This window comes from Pezoporus occidentalis, unplaced genomic scaffold (assembly GCF_034315485.1).
Source record: "Pezoporus occidentalis ecotype Australia unplaced genomic scaffold, CSIRO_AGI_Poc_V1 ctg4, whole genome shotgun sequence".
NCBI classification, from domain to species: domain Eukaryota; kingdom Metazoa; phylum Chordata; class Aves; order Psittaciformes; family Psittacidae; genus Pezoporus; species Pezoporus occidentalis.
In genome coordinates, this window is record NW_026915724.1 from 21,257,300 (window position 1) to 21,272,690 (window position 15,391).

Genomic DNA, 15,391 nt, shown 5'->3' on the forward strand with positions numbered 1-15,391 from the left:
ACTTTCAGAGCCTAAAGGTCCCCCGCTGATTCCTTGGCTATTTCAGACCTGTCACCTCTATTTCAGCAATTGCTCATTAAAGATTGCTTCTCTCTGGTCTTTTAAATAATTTCTTTCCACGGATCTAGATGTGTTTTCTCTCTCAAGTCCTATCTATGGTTTCATATAAAGGCCAAGAGTGGACATGTAGAACTTCCTCAAGTATCATAAAAAATGTTATTTTTTGACAGTTGGAAACAAAGAGGACTTCTGTTTTTAATACCACCAAGCTTCAGAGTGAGCAAGTGAATAAGGCAAGGTGTCCTTGGTACAAAATGGATCATTATCATTGCTTGCACAAATCATTAGTACAAAAAAAAAAAAAAAAGAGAGAGAAAGAAGCAGGCAGTCATATTACACATGACAATATCTGATAGGGAGCAGCCACAGTTGTGATTAGCACATCTCAGTGCCAAATGAATAATCAGGGATCAATTCCAGTGCCAGCAAGCCCCAGCAGCAATAAGCAGGAAAGATGATGAGCCTCTACTGAAGATGGAACATTTTGTATGCAGCAACTTTCGCAGCTGGTTTATACTGACCTTAGATTTTAAGGAGTTATCTGTTGTTCCTCAGAGGCAGGCGAAGATGGGGTATGTGATGAATGTGATCTTTTAAGAACACTATTATGTCCTCACTTTACCCCTCAAAAATAAAAAAGGGGCACACCTGACGTTTTGAATAAACACTAGATTTGTTCGGAACACTACATTTATCACTGAAATAGCTCTTCAGTAACAAATGAAGCTTTTACAGCAGCTAATGATACAGATATATTAAACGTTATGAAATAAAATATAATTGAGTATAATACAATCAATAAATCCTGGTGCAGACATAAACACTTTTTTATTTTTAAAGCTTTCGACAAAAAATCAGCAGTGAATGGAGAAGAATATAAATAAAACTCTGGGTGAGAAGATAAAGCTAAGTGATAAGTGAACATTGGCAAAGGAGATGATATTGCTCTGTATTTAAGAAGAAAGAGTAACAAATGGATAAGAAGCCCAAAACCTTTTACGTTCGGCATATTCTCCCTCAGCCTACAGAGACAGTGGGATTTCTCCTGCATGGTCCTCATGGCCAAGGATTTCCTCTGCAATTTTACTGTAGCAGAGAAGCAGTTTCGATCAAAACAGAATCTGAATCATTGTCTGTATTCCTTTTAAGAAAGAATATCTTATTTTTGCTTATTAGCTGTACTTAACTAAGAAAATGTGCCCCTGTCCTGTGATGAGAATTACTTTTTCACATGTAGACAGTCGTGTCATTAAAAGATTCATGAAACTTGTCTGTCTGGGCTTTATAACAAGATGGAGTGTGCTACTGAAAATCATTCTTGTCCAACTACTTTATAGTGCAAAAAATAGCTTCAAGCTGTGAGTGATGTTATCTGCTACAGATCCAAAAGATCAGGTTACAGCTGTGTAGCCTGCATTCTTGGCCACTTAATCAGCATTGTCACAGGTCAGAAAAAGGCAGGATGTTTGACTACTCACTTTTCTATTTGTGCTGTAACACGATCAAGAGCGTGTTCCTGCTTCATATCATTATAGGAGAGGTGACTTCATGCTACGGATTATGCAGGATGGCCTTGATGTCTTACAGAAATTGAGATATGTTTACTTGTTCTTGTGCCAGTAATATAGAATGAATAGCACTGTGAATATCATTAGTACCTTACAGGAAAGGCAACAGCTAAATAGATAAACAATATATATGTAGATGTTCAGCATATATGTATGCATATCCCAAGAACTTTCCCTTGACATTGGTCAAGTACTTCTGCTTCCACATTATGATAAAATTTTCACCTCACACCACTCCAACCATTAACACAGTTCTTTCTCAGTTTGGAATTTTTAAAAATTATTTGTTAGAAGTAGCTCAGAGATCTGGAATATCAGAAACAGATCTGCAAGAGAATGATCAGCATGGAGAGGGCAGCTGAGCTAGTGAAGTTTGTGTAATAAACCATGTAATTATTGGTAATTTATCATCAGGTTGTTTCATTTTCCCCCAGTGGAATATACACAAATTCCATATTTAAAAAATAAAATAAAAACTTTGCAATGAAGGCTGGTTGTGTGCATTTCCTATTGATGTACATTAAAATCTAGGAGACAGTTGCAGCAATGTCCAGATTATTTTTTCTCTTTATTCCATATGTTTTACTCATTCTTTTGACTCCTTTCAAGCAGGAGTAATTCTATTTGTGATACCTGTGATCTTCTATGCTCCTAAGCTGAAGTGTAAGTGGGGAATGTAAACACGTATTTCTTTGAGGTGAACTTGGTTCAAGAAAAGATGCAAAGTATCTGTTTGTCAGTAAGAAACAATCAGCAAAGTAATTTTTTTTTTTTTTTTCCGATGATTCCAATCCCCTTTCCAGGCACAGTTTAGCTCTTAATGAACTCTCTTGAAGGCATTCTTGGAATCATACCACTAGTGAACCCGTGTTCTTTTCTCTAGTGTTTTCTTGATGCTCTAATTATTTTTCTTGTAGTGTTTCTGGACTCTTTTTTCATACATGCTCCAGTACTAAACCACAGCAAAACAGAGCTAACAATTCCTGATCAGCCATGCATGACCTGTGTTTCCTATTGTTCACACTGGTTTAGCTATTCCCTGGAGCTTAACTGTTTCTTAGATTTACTGTAATTAAAGTAGAATGGTTATGTCTCTGAAGGTCAAGCACTTTAGCCTTACTCCTACCATAACTGTGACCAGTTTTAGATACTCTTCTGTAATTCACAGAACTCAGTGACTTTTGCTTCCATCTTCACTAAGCTAATGCTAGATTGCTGTGGTTATAGGCATGGAGTTTTTGATTCCCTGTAACAAATATGGGGTTGAAAGTTATGGTTTTAGGTCTGAACATGATACCTCACCACACTGTGTTAGGATTGACATTGCCTGATCAGAGATAAAATTTTACGTGTGTCTGGACATTGTGAAACTAGACAAAAGTCATTGTTAGACTAAAAATTAGTTTTAACTGTCCATTTCTGGATTTTTAGTGACAGATCTAGCAGAACACACATTTTACAGTTAAATGTGCCTTAAATTACTTATGAGACTTCTTGAGGGTTTTTAACAGTTTTATAGTTACAAAGGTAGCACTTTCAAGACTAGCTATAAGTTTAGAAGCCATAACTGCAGCCTTTAAAGAACATAAAATTTGCATAAATTATGCAACCAGGAAAAATTTTAAAATAAAAAAGAAATAGAATTTTTACTGCAACACACCCCTAGGTTACCAAGACTTTGGCGGATCAAGGTAACTTTTTTTTCGGGGAGAAGACTGGGAAGTTTCAGGCAAGTAATAAATGAAAAGGATGCTCACAGTTCAAAGGAAGTCTGACGTCAGGAAACACAACAATTAATGCTATTCTGCCCCCTTGCGTTAATTTCTGAGGTAGCTGCCTTACCCCACGCACCTCAAAGCTCACTTCCCTTCGTGAAGATTGCATCACATAACAAACGCATTAGGGAAAACATAACAGAGCAGTGTCCTGACAACAGCATGGCTGGGCGACCACTAGAAATGATACAGCTGCGTGCCTAGGTTTGAAGATGGTGTATTATATGTAAAAGTAATGCAAAATATGCACAAATCATTAATATGTTGTAACTTGCACTATCATGTGGGGGATGGGTAGAGTTACGACTTCAACCGAAATGGGAGTGAAGCCAGCTAACTGTATATGAGTAGGACAGAAAACAGAAGACCTGTGCTGGAGAAAAAAAGGAGAATCTAGTACTTGAGCTCTCCCATTTGTTTTTGCCAGCTCAGGCCCTTAATTATCTGGAATCTTGGTTTTACCTTTTTATTTGTAACCCGCGGGGAATAATAAATAGGCATTAATTTTGGTCACACGTGCTCTTGAAATAAAGCTTGCACTGAAAGCCATAGCCAACAAAAATATGTCCACCTTTAGAAGACCAATTTAGAAACTGGTTTAAACCCAACAAACACATCTCTGCAGTGCCTTGGACACAAGGAGACAAAGCCCCAAAGCGGAAAAGATTGTCAAGCAGCTGTATTTCATTCGTGATGTAGAGATAAGTGCCAGAAGTCGCAGAGTGCAAATAACGAAAGGTAACTGCTATTTTAACGCGATTTTACTTCCATCATTACTACCTAACCCTGCCAATTTATGACGTCATTCTTCACTCACAGGGCTGAAAGCTGCGCCCCTGCTTTGAGCGGGGGGACGGACTGGAGGAGCTCCAGACGTTCCTTCCCACCTCCCGCCCTTCCCAGCCGTCCCAAAGCGCTGCGGAGGGACGCGGAGCGGCCGGGACTGGGGGCTGCGCAAGCGGCTTCGCAAGCGGCTTAAGTTTTATTAGCGGCACACGAATGAGAAGCAATTTATTTACAACGCAGTGCCGCTCGCCGCCAGCCCGGAGAAACCCATTTACATCTCAATTTCCTTTCAGCATCAGCTTTTCGCTGCGAGGGCTGAGCTCTTACGCTGGTGATTTCTGCGGAAGGCCGAGTAGTGGCCTCGAACTAGTTCTCCTGACAGACTCCAGGCAGCCTGTAAAAACAAAACAAAACGGTTATGAGGAGCCAGCTCCTTCTCCGTCTCTCACTGATCCATCCTCCCCTTGTCCCGTTGCCCCGGCACAGCGCCAGAGCGGTGGGGCGAGGAGAGCGGGGCCGTTGCCCTGCGCGGCGGTAGCCACTCTCTCAGGGCCGGGACAGGTAGACACGGCGACCTACGGCTCTCGCCGGGGCCGGCCCGCGGCAAAGTTACCGAGTCGCTGGGTTGAGATTTTATTTCGTTACTGTTATTCCTCCCTCTTCTCCCCTCCTCCCCTCGGTTCTTCTCTCCCCCGCTACCCAGGAACTTTTGACCTCGTCTTGCCGTCCATGGAGCCGCCTCCTCTGCTCACAAAGCCACTCTCGGGGCAGCGAAGGGGGCGGGAAGGAGGCTTGGGCACTTCGCCTCCACAGGCGACGGCCGTAACCGCGATCCCGCCCGCGGCGCCCCGCCGCTGCGAGCCTCGCCCTCTAGCGGGAGAGAGCGGCGGAGCCGGCGGCTGGGCGTGACTTCCCGCGCTCCCTTTAGCCTGCCTGCCTGCCGGGGGGGACCGCGAGTCAGTCAGGGAGCCGAGCTAAAGCGGGACTAACGGCGGCGCCGGGCGAGGAGACTCCGGGATTAACGGTGCCCCCCCTCCCCGGGCACCGGGGGAGGCGAGCGGCCCCTGGGGTGAGGGCAGCGGCGCGGTCGGAGGAAAGCGGGCAGCCTCCGGCCCCTTGCACCCCTTTTCCCTGCCCTTAAAAGCGAATAGAGGGCGAGGAGGGGAATACAGCCCGCGGGGTACCGAGTGGGGGAGTCTGGCTGCCCCTTCCCCGCCTGCACCGCTGCCTGGAGGGGGGCGAGAGGGGCGCCTCCTACTTTGGCAAACACTTTGGCACTTTGCTGGATCCCGAGCAGGAAGGGGTGGAAATATGGGGAAAGTTGGAACTTGCCTGGTTACTTTGGCCGGACTTTTACTGGCGGCGGGAGCGCAGACATTCACAGGTAAGAAGCCGTCTCGCCGCCCCGGGGCTCGGCAGCGCTGCTGCGTGCGGGGGCAGCAGAGGTGCGAGGGGGAAAGCGTTGCACTTTCGGAGCCGGTTGGGTTTTGCTTTGGGGTTTTCTTTTATTTGCTTTTTATATAGATTTTTTTTTTTTAATTTTCCTTCCCTGTCTCGTGCCGGGGCTGACCCTTCGGAACCGCTGCGTACATAGCGGGGGGGAGGGCGGCGGTGGTGCCGGGATGCCCCTGCGGGCTAAGGCGAAGGAGGGCAGGAGAGAGGCCGGCGGGGCTCGGCAGCTCGAGGGCAGGGCTGGAGACGGACGGGCGGGACTCAGGCTCACCCCGGTCGCCGACTTCCCGAAAGTTTCCCGGTGTCCCGGCTCGGGAGGCGGAGGGGTGAGGTGAGCCGCCGCCCAGCCGCGGGGCTGACGACGGGGGAACTGGAACTTGGGGTGCTGCCCGGCGGGTGCTCCACCGCCCGCCCGCCCGCCCCCGGCGGCCTCCCCGCGCTCTCTCTCGGAGCTCCCCACCTTTCGCGCTACCCCCAGTTACGGCTGTGGAACGCCGGCAGAGCCGGAGGTAAAGCCTTGGCCCCTCGTTTTCTGCAGACCCCCAGGATCGTCACCTCGGAGGGCAGGGCAGAAGCTGCCCGCGTCTGCGGGGTATCAGGATTCACATCCCCCGAGGAGCCCGGCAAAGTGCTCCATCAACAACGTTTTGTCTGGTCCCTGAAGTTCTAGACCTGCAGATGGTTATCTTGGTCTCGAGTCCTCAGCCTGCACCCCTGCCCTATTTATATGTTGAAGAAACCCATAATTTTAGACAGAAACTGGGATTGTGAAATAGTTCTGTGTGCTTCACTGAGAAGAGTAACTTCAGATTTTGTTTATTTTGTTCCTAACATGAAGTTAGTGCAACTGAAAAGCACGTTAAATTGAAGACATCTGGTCTTCGGTTCATGCGAAGTGTGCTTTGATCTGGTGGTGGGAAGCAATACGTTTGACTGTCCTTGTTCACGCTGCAGAACAGTTTATGTTTTGTATGTTATATATTGCTTCTATGCAACACTGTAGCTACATCAAGTTTCATGGCTAGGAATTGGTGGTCTGTTTTAAAACTTGCTTTAAAAAATAAACATTTCTGGGTTTATGTTATGTTCCAGGGACCTTTTGTATACGTAGCTGCATTTCCCCTGATTTCTCTCCAGCATTTTTACTGCAGATGAGACAGAAAATCCCTGAGCAGAAAAATGTTTTGTACCGTGGTGATATATAACAATGATGAAATCTTTTCCAAACAGTCACGTTAGGAAGAAACTATGTTCTGCAGAGAATTACGGAGCTGAACTCATGTATATTAGCCCTATAACTCATTAATATTGTAAGTCTAGTGTCCAGACTTCAGTGAAAGCTCTTGCTTTATTAAGATAAATCCATAACTCATTGCTGACCTGCATAAACTGTCTTGTCTTCTTGTTTAAAGATAAGCTGGGGCAACTCTTCTGGATATTTAAATGACTTGTGCATGCGATATGCTGATGCTATACTAGGGTCAGAACAAAACTGATGAAATTTCCCTTTTTGTACTTTACCATTTGAAGTGTGTGCCTGGGAGTTATTTTTGCTTGGGGGAAAAAATTGCTGTTGCTTTTGTTAAAAGCTTGATGTATCAGTGTCATAGAAATTAAATTACAGAAAAATCTGTCCTTGAGTTGGGTAACTGTCTTTTGTAATAGCTATCCCTTGTTGCAGATGGGTTATATGACTAATGTATAAAAAGTTTAAAAACAAAGGAAAAAGAAACAAAACTAGCTTGATACTTGTCTAAGCAAAGAATAGCAGTGGTGAGCTAAGTAATCTCTGGCATTTCTACTTCCATTTTTATTTTTACCCTTTTCCAAAATGACTGTTTTACAGAGCTTGGTTCTAACTTTGCATTCAGCTATTGTTTCATTTAAGTTTCTTATTTAGAAAATAATCTTACTGAAAGATCAGATCTTGGCTTTTTAAGGCCTGGAAGCTTTTGAGTAATCTTTTGAAAGCAGCTTAACAGTTAATAACAATGAGATCTTCTCTGAGTCCTTAACTAAAGAATTTAAAATTCTGGATTCATCAGTTCAAGACGCAAATGGTCTCAAGAATTTGAGTTCATGAGATGTTACTGAAAACTATCTTAAATGGACAATGCTACCTATCTTAAAAGTAGCTGGGGTCTTTCTGCGAGAGTAGGTTTGGGTGGGGATTGTTTATGTGGTTGTTTTTTTTAGCTTCTTTTCTGAGAAACCGTAGCACACCTGATTTAGCTGGTTTCGTTTATAATTTTAACATAAATATTATTAAGTGGTCCTTATGCTAATATGCTAATATTACAAAAGTTACTGAAACATCGCATTCCTGTCATACATAATGCCACTTGACTCCACGGTGTTTCTTCTTCCATCTCCTTGCTAGATAATGCCACCTGACCCCACTGTGTTTCTTCTTCCATCTCTTTGCTAGATTATTCAGGCTAGGGAAAGCAGTCTACTCCTCTAAGAGATTTAGGTCAAACACAGAGATGTGGAAAGTTAGAAGGGGCACTGTAAGCCTGAATATCAGGCCTTATATAAAATAAAGGGTCTGGATAAGAAGGTTTCTGTCAAATAGCAAAATGGGAAGCTGAAATCGAAGGCAAGGAGATGTGTAATAGAACTTGGAAATGGTGTTTTTTATTAGGTATTGTGTGCAGATAGATACACATTTGCACACAGCTGAATGCTGAAATTGGTGCTTCTTGCTTATGACCTGAATCTGACCAAGGATGGGCTATTGAGAGAGAGATCTGGATGGGTAGACTGACTGACTAAAAGTGCTTGTCAGAGGCCATTCATAATGAACTTTGCACCAGGACTAGTGGCAATTATTAAAACAATAGGAGGCAAAGTGCTGTACAAAATTGAAAATCACTTTTCATAGTGACTAGTAAAGGCCTTACATAGAGAATAGTAGTCCTCAAGCTATTTTATGGATTAAAAATACAAAAACTTGCATTCTGGATGGGTGTTGTGCTTTATATTAATCTGTTTCATTTCTGGGTATGGGTGCTCTCAAACAAGAATTGCATTTTTCCAAAAACGGAAGAATTTTGATGTGCTGAAGCTGAAACTTACTGTGATGAAGTTGATGCTTGGTGATTGCAGAGAGGGAAGATGAAAAGAAAGAATATAGGTTAAGTCCTTATAGCTCCTACCCTAGCTGAAATGAAACTTCTGGCAATTGGAGCAACGTACAGAAAATAAAAAGTTTCTCTTATAATTGACCACGTTTAAAGAGATTTCTCAGATTATTTAGGATCTCTGTTTGGAAGTCTTGAATAAATATTCTGATCACTCTACCAGCAAATAGTTCCAAGTGTGGTTATATCTCATTTTAACAAGTTCTGCTGTTGTTTGCATTGCTTATTCCACCTGCTTTCCTTCCTCTCCACCCAACTATCAAGTCTGTATTCCTGCACTTCCTAAGGGAAGTAACATATGCTACTGAAAATGCAGCTTTATTAGTGGCTGACAGAGTTAGCTCATCAACAAAACTTCCAGTTAAATTTCATAGTGTGAACTTGGCCTCACTAAATGGTGAGAGCTGTGGTGGAAAAATTCTTAAACCAAACTTCCCTCTGTCAGAGATTTTTGCTGCTGCTGTTACAGCTGTTAGGTGAATAGGTGAATTACTTGATTTGTGTTTTACACCTAAAGGTATTCATCTTTAAAATAGTCCAGCAAATTAATGGAAGCATGTTGAAGAATTTGCTTCTGAATTTTGCCTTAAAAAAAAAAGAAAATCCAGCCTTTGACAGAAACAGAGAAACTGATTTTTTTTTTTTCTCTATAAGCTGGGATGTACTTTAGAATGTTTCAGGAAAAAATGGGTCTGGGCTTTGGAAGTGGCACAGTTTGTCAAAAAAGGAACTGCAGTGGGTATGTGGATTGGGTTTATTTTTTTTTTAGGTATTTTGGTCTTGTTCTAGTTACAAAAGTTAGTGATGAATCCTCATCAGAAATTAAAAATAATTCATGCAAAATATAAGGATGTAATAACACAGGGAGAGGAAAAAAATCCTGTGATGTTTATTTGGTCTCTTGACGTAATGTTTGTCAGAATCCGCAAAGAAAACGCATCACAGTGTCCTGAAACAATATAGGAACGTATAATTTACGAAAAAAATAATGTATTTAGTGCTCTAAGGAGTTGCTAGATTGACAGGTAGAGAGAGCAAATCCTCAGGCAAATCACAGAACATGTTAGGATAGAGCGAGTAAGCTTCTGAACTCCATCTCACTAATGTCGTTTGAGTCTGACCTGAAGAAATGTGGAGATTATTTAGTTTTCATGTGTGCGTATTCATGCGCTGAAATGGTCAGCAAATGTGTCAAACAGCCTAGCTGCCAGTGGCCAGGTCGGTTTTACACATTATTGCTGAGACAGTTGGTTCAGTTTGCATCATTAGATTCAGCTAGGGGAAGATAATAGGTGTAGACTTGACAGAGCAAAGTCCAGTGATGTTGTGGGGTCAGGACCTGTGAACTGATCCTGCATTTCACATGTTGCAACTCTGTGCTGAAGGAAATGCTATTTGAGAGGGATCTCTCTTGTGTTTAAAGCTCATTAGTATCACTGTCAAAAACTTACATGAGGTAGCTACATCACTAAGTTTTAAAGATGTTTCCCCAGAAAGTGACATGCATTTATGAACCTTTCAGCTCACATTTACAACTGTTGTATAAAGAAGTTCTGAAAATTTTCCAGGGAATAAATTCTTTGTTGATATGTGAATGCAGCTGAATTATTAGATCAGTTTCTTTAGGAAAAATTGGAAGTCCTCTTTATTTCATTTGATATTGCTGATAACTTCTAGATCTGTATTTCTGTTTCAATGTGTAATGTTATCGATGTATTAAAAAGCATTTTAAAAAAAACAAACCAATTTGGAACATATGGTTGTATATGGGGGGGGGGGGGAAGGAGGAGAGGGAGGGAAGGAGGAGAAGTGTAACAAATTTTATTGTCACTTTATGTGAACATAGTGGAGTGAATAAATGCTCCTTTCTGTTTTTTTGTAGTGTCTGAGTTTTGCCTGCTGTGATCTGCTGCTGATCACTAGGTGTAGCTGCATCTCTAAATCCGCTTTTTGAAGCACAGAAAGAGGAAGGGCTGTAAACTGGGCTTTATAAGAATGTAGGTGTGTATCTGGAGCTGGGTAGGTGTGAAAATATTTGATGGATTTTTTTTGACCTAGAGAGTTTTAATCCATTGGTGGCTTGTTTGCACGAGTTTGATTATAATACAAATGATTTTTTAAATACTTGTAAAAAGGCTACTTTCAGTATCATTGTTAGTATATGAAAGAAGGATGAATAAATAATATAATAAAAGTACATAGTAAAATACATGAAATTACGAAGAAATTGTCAGTAGTTTCCTAGTGGTTTTAAATGCAAGTTTTATTGTCATAGAGATCTAATAAGGGTATATCTTAACCATCTTGCTTGATCCTTGTCTTAAGGAAAAGCTCAAGTGTTGTGTGAGTATATCTCTCCTCTCACAACCTACCAAGCTTTCTGTTCCATGCAAACGAATTCTTTTCAGATGTGATGTTGATGTCAGTGGAGTTCTGTTCTGCTTTTGGAAGGTGGTGTGTTGGTTTTTAAACCACGTAACTTCCATTAGGGTTACAAGAAGGTACAGAGGGTAAGTCCCCACATACTCTTTAAAAACGAAGGAAAGACATTTAGTCATAAATTATGGTGATTGAGTGTAATAATAGTAGTTTCTGAGTGTAGTAATAGTGAAAATAAAGGTGTATTTATGCCTCTAACACATACTTGTGTTCAGTAGCTGCAGAGAATAGGAAAGAAATGTCTTGGCCAGAAGTGTCTGACTCCACAGTGACCCTTTGCCACCTGAGGAGCAAGGGTAGGAAACAATGTAATGACCACATTTGTTCAGGCAAAACCACAGCGGGACTGGCAGGAAGGAGTACTGAAACCAGGTGAGAATTAGGGTGTTTGAGGAGGAAAGGTGGGAAGGAAAGTATAACATTTTCTGGAAGAGCTTAAGAGATGAAACTGACTGAAAGAGAAGATGTGCTAGAAAAAAAAATCTGAAGTCCTAAAGGTAGCTAAATTACATCTGGAAAAATGAAATTAATTTGTAATTATTCACATATTTTTGTCATCTTAGTTTTGAACATGTTTGTCTTTAATAATATGTTCAAGGCTTGAACATGTCTTCTGGCAGTGTTACGTAACAGTAGTTGATTATCTTTACACATATAATTAGCTGTAATGATGTTAATGAATCTTTAATTTTTTTTCTGTGGAATGGTATAAAACCAACATTTTTCTTACAATTGTATTTGTCCCACCCCCTCTCCCTCCCCTGCTCCCCCAACGTGTAATCTGCCCTGATTCAGAGAGCAATAAGTTTTGGTTGCAGTAGGGTTTAGGTTGGCTTGGCTCTTCCCTACCCACCCCTCCCCCCCTTTTTTCTTTTTATCTTCAGTGTTCAGCTTTTATAAATATCTCTTACAGCAGTGTTCTGTTAATCACGAGAAATGTGTTTTTGCTCTGGAATAACAGCTAATTGCCTCTTTCATCACTTTAGCTCTTCATCTTCTAGGAAAAGGAAATAGAGCATCTTATGGCTGTATTAGAGCAGGGTTGTTTGGAGTTTGTTTTGCTCTTTGAGGTTTATGGCACAATTATTTTGGGGAAGTTTTCAGAAAGATGATGCTTTATTACCTTGAATCCTATTGCCACTTTTGTCCTTAACTCTGAAACCAAATATTGTTTAGATTCTATTTTTGAAAGTAATATACTGGATAGAATACTTTTGTCTGTGGCCTTTTGTTTTAATTCTGTAGTGCATAAAGGTAGGCTGATGAGGTAACAGAACTGTTTAGTTGTGCTGGAAGATTCTAACATAAGATTGAAGAGGATATTACAGCAGTTTCTGCGTACTTTCAGGTGAATAGATAGTAGACCTCTACTGTCTTGAGGTTTTCATAATGGAGTTGTTCTTACAGGTAAATGAATAGAGGAGCTTTTCACGTTTATTTTTCTAGTGAATATAGGCTAGCCTGAGTAAATAATTTCCATCCATAATGTGTATTTCTGTACTTGTGTACATGCTTGTAATCTGTGCACTAGTTTGTATGTCTGCGTCTGAAAAAATTGATGAATTGTTACCCTTTAGCAGACTTTTGCTGTACTTTTTGGTGTTCTCGCAGCAGTGATGGTTGCAGGGGAGTTACTTTGTTTTTTTTTGGTTTTGGGTTGGTTTGTTTTTTTTTCCTTCTCTTTTTCTTTTCTCTCTAAGGTCAAATAATTCCTTATTTTGGGAGCTGATGCCTAGTAATTCTGTTATACCTGTAACAGTAATTTATGATAAAACAAATTGTCATCTACATGCACATTTTAAAGTTTTGATTACCAAGTTTACATAGTTTTTGTAGAGAATATGGTTCTCCAGGTTTGAAAAAGGAATATTACCAGGTTGTATATCTCAAGAAGAAGCTATCATCTTCCTAAAGAAGTTCATGTTGTCCTCTACCTGCACAGAAACTCTTGTTTGTCTCACTTCTGTTGTTCTCAGGTTCATGGCTTTTTACTGTTTTAAGAAACAGTTCAGGTAAAAGTTGAAAACAAACATGAAAGTCAGTTGCTATCTCAATGAACTGTGTTAGGCCCCAGAGCAGACATAACTATTTTCTCTGGATTTTTTTTTTACAGTTGCTCTTTCTTCTTATGTGATTTGTGTATTTATTTGTTTTTTCTTTGAAAATAAAAATTCCATTATTGCCTATTTCCTCTTCCATCCTTCCAGTAAATAAAATTGCTGTGAGAAGTCCAGTGATTCCTAAGAACTCTACAGCCTGTTCAGAGTATGCTCACAGGCTTGGTAGAAACTTGTGAGGAAATATATTTGTTTCAAGGTTGACACTGTTTGCATATCTGTATGGGACTGTATGTAATCCGTTGTGATTACTGAGATGTTTACGTCGACCAGTAGAATTCAGGACCAACAGAGTTCTTACGACTACAATTTTGGGAAGTAGTTACTATTTTGATAGTGTAAGATCTCTTACTTAATTGTTTAAAGATGCGTCATATAATCTTAACCAGGAGATTATTTTCTCTCAGTGGAACTTTCTGAGCCTGGCAATTTTTCTGGTTTCACATTGGGATGACATAGCCTAACATGATTCATATCACTGGTGCACAGAATGAAAAAGGCAGATATATATATTTTAACTCCAGTTGTAATAGTCAGTTGCTTAGCGATCAGAACTCCTACAGAGGTGTAGGAGACCAGGATTTAAGTCTGTGCTCTGGTATTTGATTGTGTTATGGGTGAGGATTTTCATAGCCAGGCTTTTCTGTTCTTTCTGTGGATTTTTGTTTAGTTTTGATCGGTAAGGTTGTTTTAATTATTTTTTTTTCCCATGGTTGAGAAATCTGCTAAACTTTCATATAAAAAGAAAAAAGAAAAAAAAGGAAGGTGGCAGTTCCAATCCCCCAGTATATTTAGAGAAAATCTACAGCAGCCATTTGTCACCACCTGTAACTTCAGTTTTCCCTCAAACCTTAGCAATGTGCTTAAATAATGTCACATGTTTAGGAGATAGAGACAATTGTGGACATTTTCAGGAACCATAGTTCTCGGTGGGGTAGTTCTTATGTTAATGACTGAGAATTACTGTAACATTTTTTTCTTTAATGTTACCTCTTTTGAATTCTGCAGAGTAGATGAAGATTATTTTACAAAGCGCTGCATTCAACACTTTAACATAAGCACTTTACATAACACATCACTTAAGCTGTTTTTCTTTTTAACTTCTGCAGAGACAGCTGTTACTGAAGTAATTTCTCAGTTATGTAAGGTAAATTGTTGTCCCAGTGATAATTTTAAGACATTGCAGTTGATGCCCTCTTTACTGTGTCTGAAAGATGTCAACTTGACTAGGTCCTAGCTTGGAAGAAAAGCTTTGCAAGCAACTTTCTAAGTATGAAGGCGACCTTTTGGTTAGGTCTGTGAGTGTCATGAGAAACCAACAAAACCAAAACACAATTAAAGTTAATATTTAGTTAAAATGTTAGAGGTTGAAAATTGGAAATGGAAGCCTGTATATTGCCCAGCATTACTACCCTCTGTTTATAGTGACAGGAAAGCACGTGGATTGAAGAGCACATATGAAGCCCATGAGGTGTGTTTTATTTATTTTTACTTTAAGAATTGCTTTTACAATTGCCTACATAAATCTAGGCTAGTAAGGAATTTATGTGAATTAGCCTACCACTTTCATTCAGGGGTCTGGAAAACACTGGGGTTTGACTTATTTATCTAAGAGTGTTTGAGACTAGCACACGCCCATTAGACTGAATATGCATTGAAACTGCCTAGGGCTCAGAAGCCCAAGACAAGTTGAAATACACTCTTGACAAATAAAGGCCTGGCTTCTACAGCAGTCATTCAGCAACAGCAGACATGGACTGGGGTTTTCTTGAGTTTTGCAAACAAGTCTTGCAGAAACTTCAGCATTGCGTTTTTGCATGTACAATTGCTTGACAGAATGTCAGTTTGTCCACTAGGATCTGGTACTTCTTTGCATCCTGAATATTGGGAGTTAAATATTACCCACGTAAAGAACTTGACACAACCACAAAAAGGTGTGCACATAAGAAGCCTAAAAATGTTCTTCAAGTTGTAGTCCAGTGTCTAGCATCGGATTATCCATGCCGGGAAATGATGTGGAAATAGCCCCTTAAGAATAATGTTATTCAGCT

General features: G+C 40.6%; 1 protein-coding gene and 1 long non-coding RNA gene across 12 annotated transcripts in view; one reads left to right on the forward strand and one right to left on the reverse strand.

Moving 5' to 3' along the window:
- Positions 1 to 2,530: 2,530 nt before the first annotated feature.
- LOC134171056 (uncharacterized) lies at positions 2,531 to 4,967 on the reverse strand. Its single transcript, XR_009967464.1, has 2 exons — positions 4,803 to 4,967; positions 2,531 to 4,583 (listed from the first exon to the last, which is right to left on the reverse strand). It is a non-coding gene; the product is annotated as an uncharacterized LOC134171056 (long non-coding RNA).
- A 151-nt stretch (positions 4,968 to 5,118) lies between these two features.
- Positions 5,119 to 15,391, forward strand: part of PTPRM (protein tyrosine phosphatase receptor type M) — a 473,439-nt gene continuing 463,166 nt past the window's right edge. For all 11 annotated transcript variants that reach the window (XM_062632987.1, XM_062632988.1, XM_062632990.1 and 8 more), the window contains exon 1: positions 5,119 to 5,573. In XM_062632987.1, the coding sequence (XP_062488971.1) occupies positions 5,501 to 5,573 (73 nt within the window). In that variant the 5' untranslated portion in view covers positions 5,119 to 5,500. The remainder of the gene's footprint in view (positions 5,574 to 15,391) is intronic.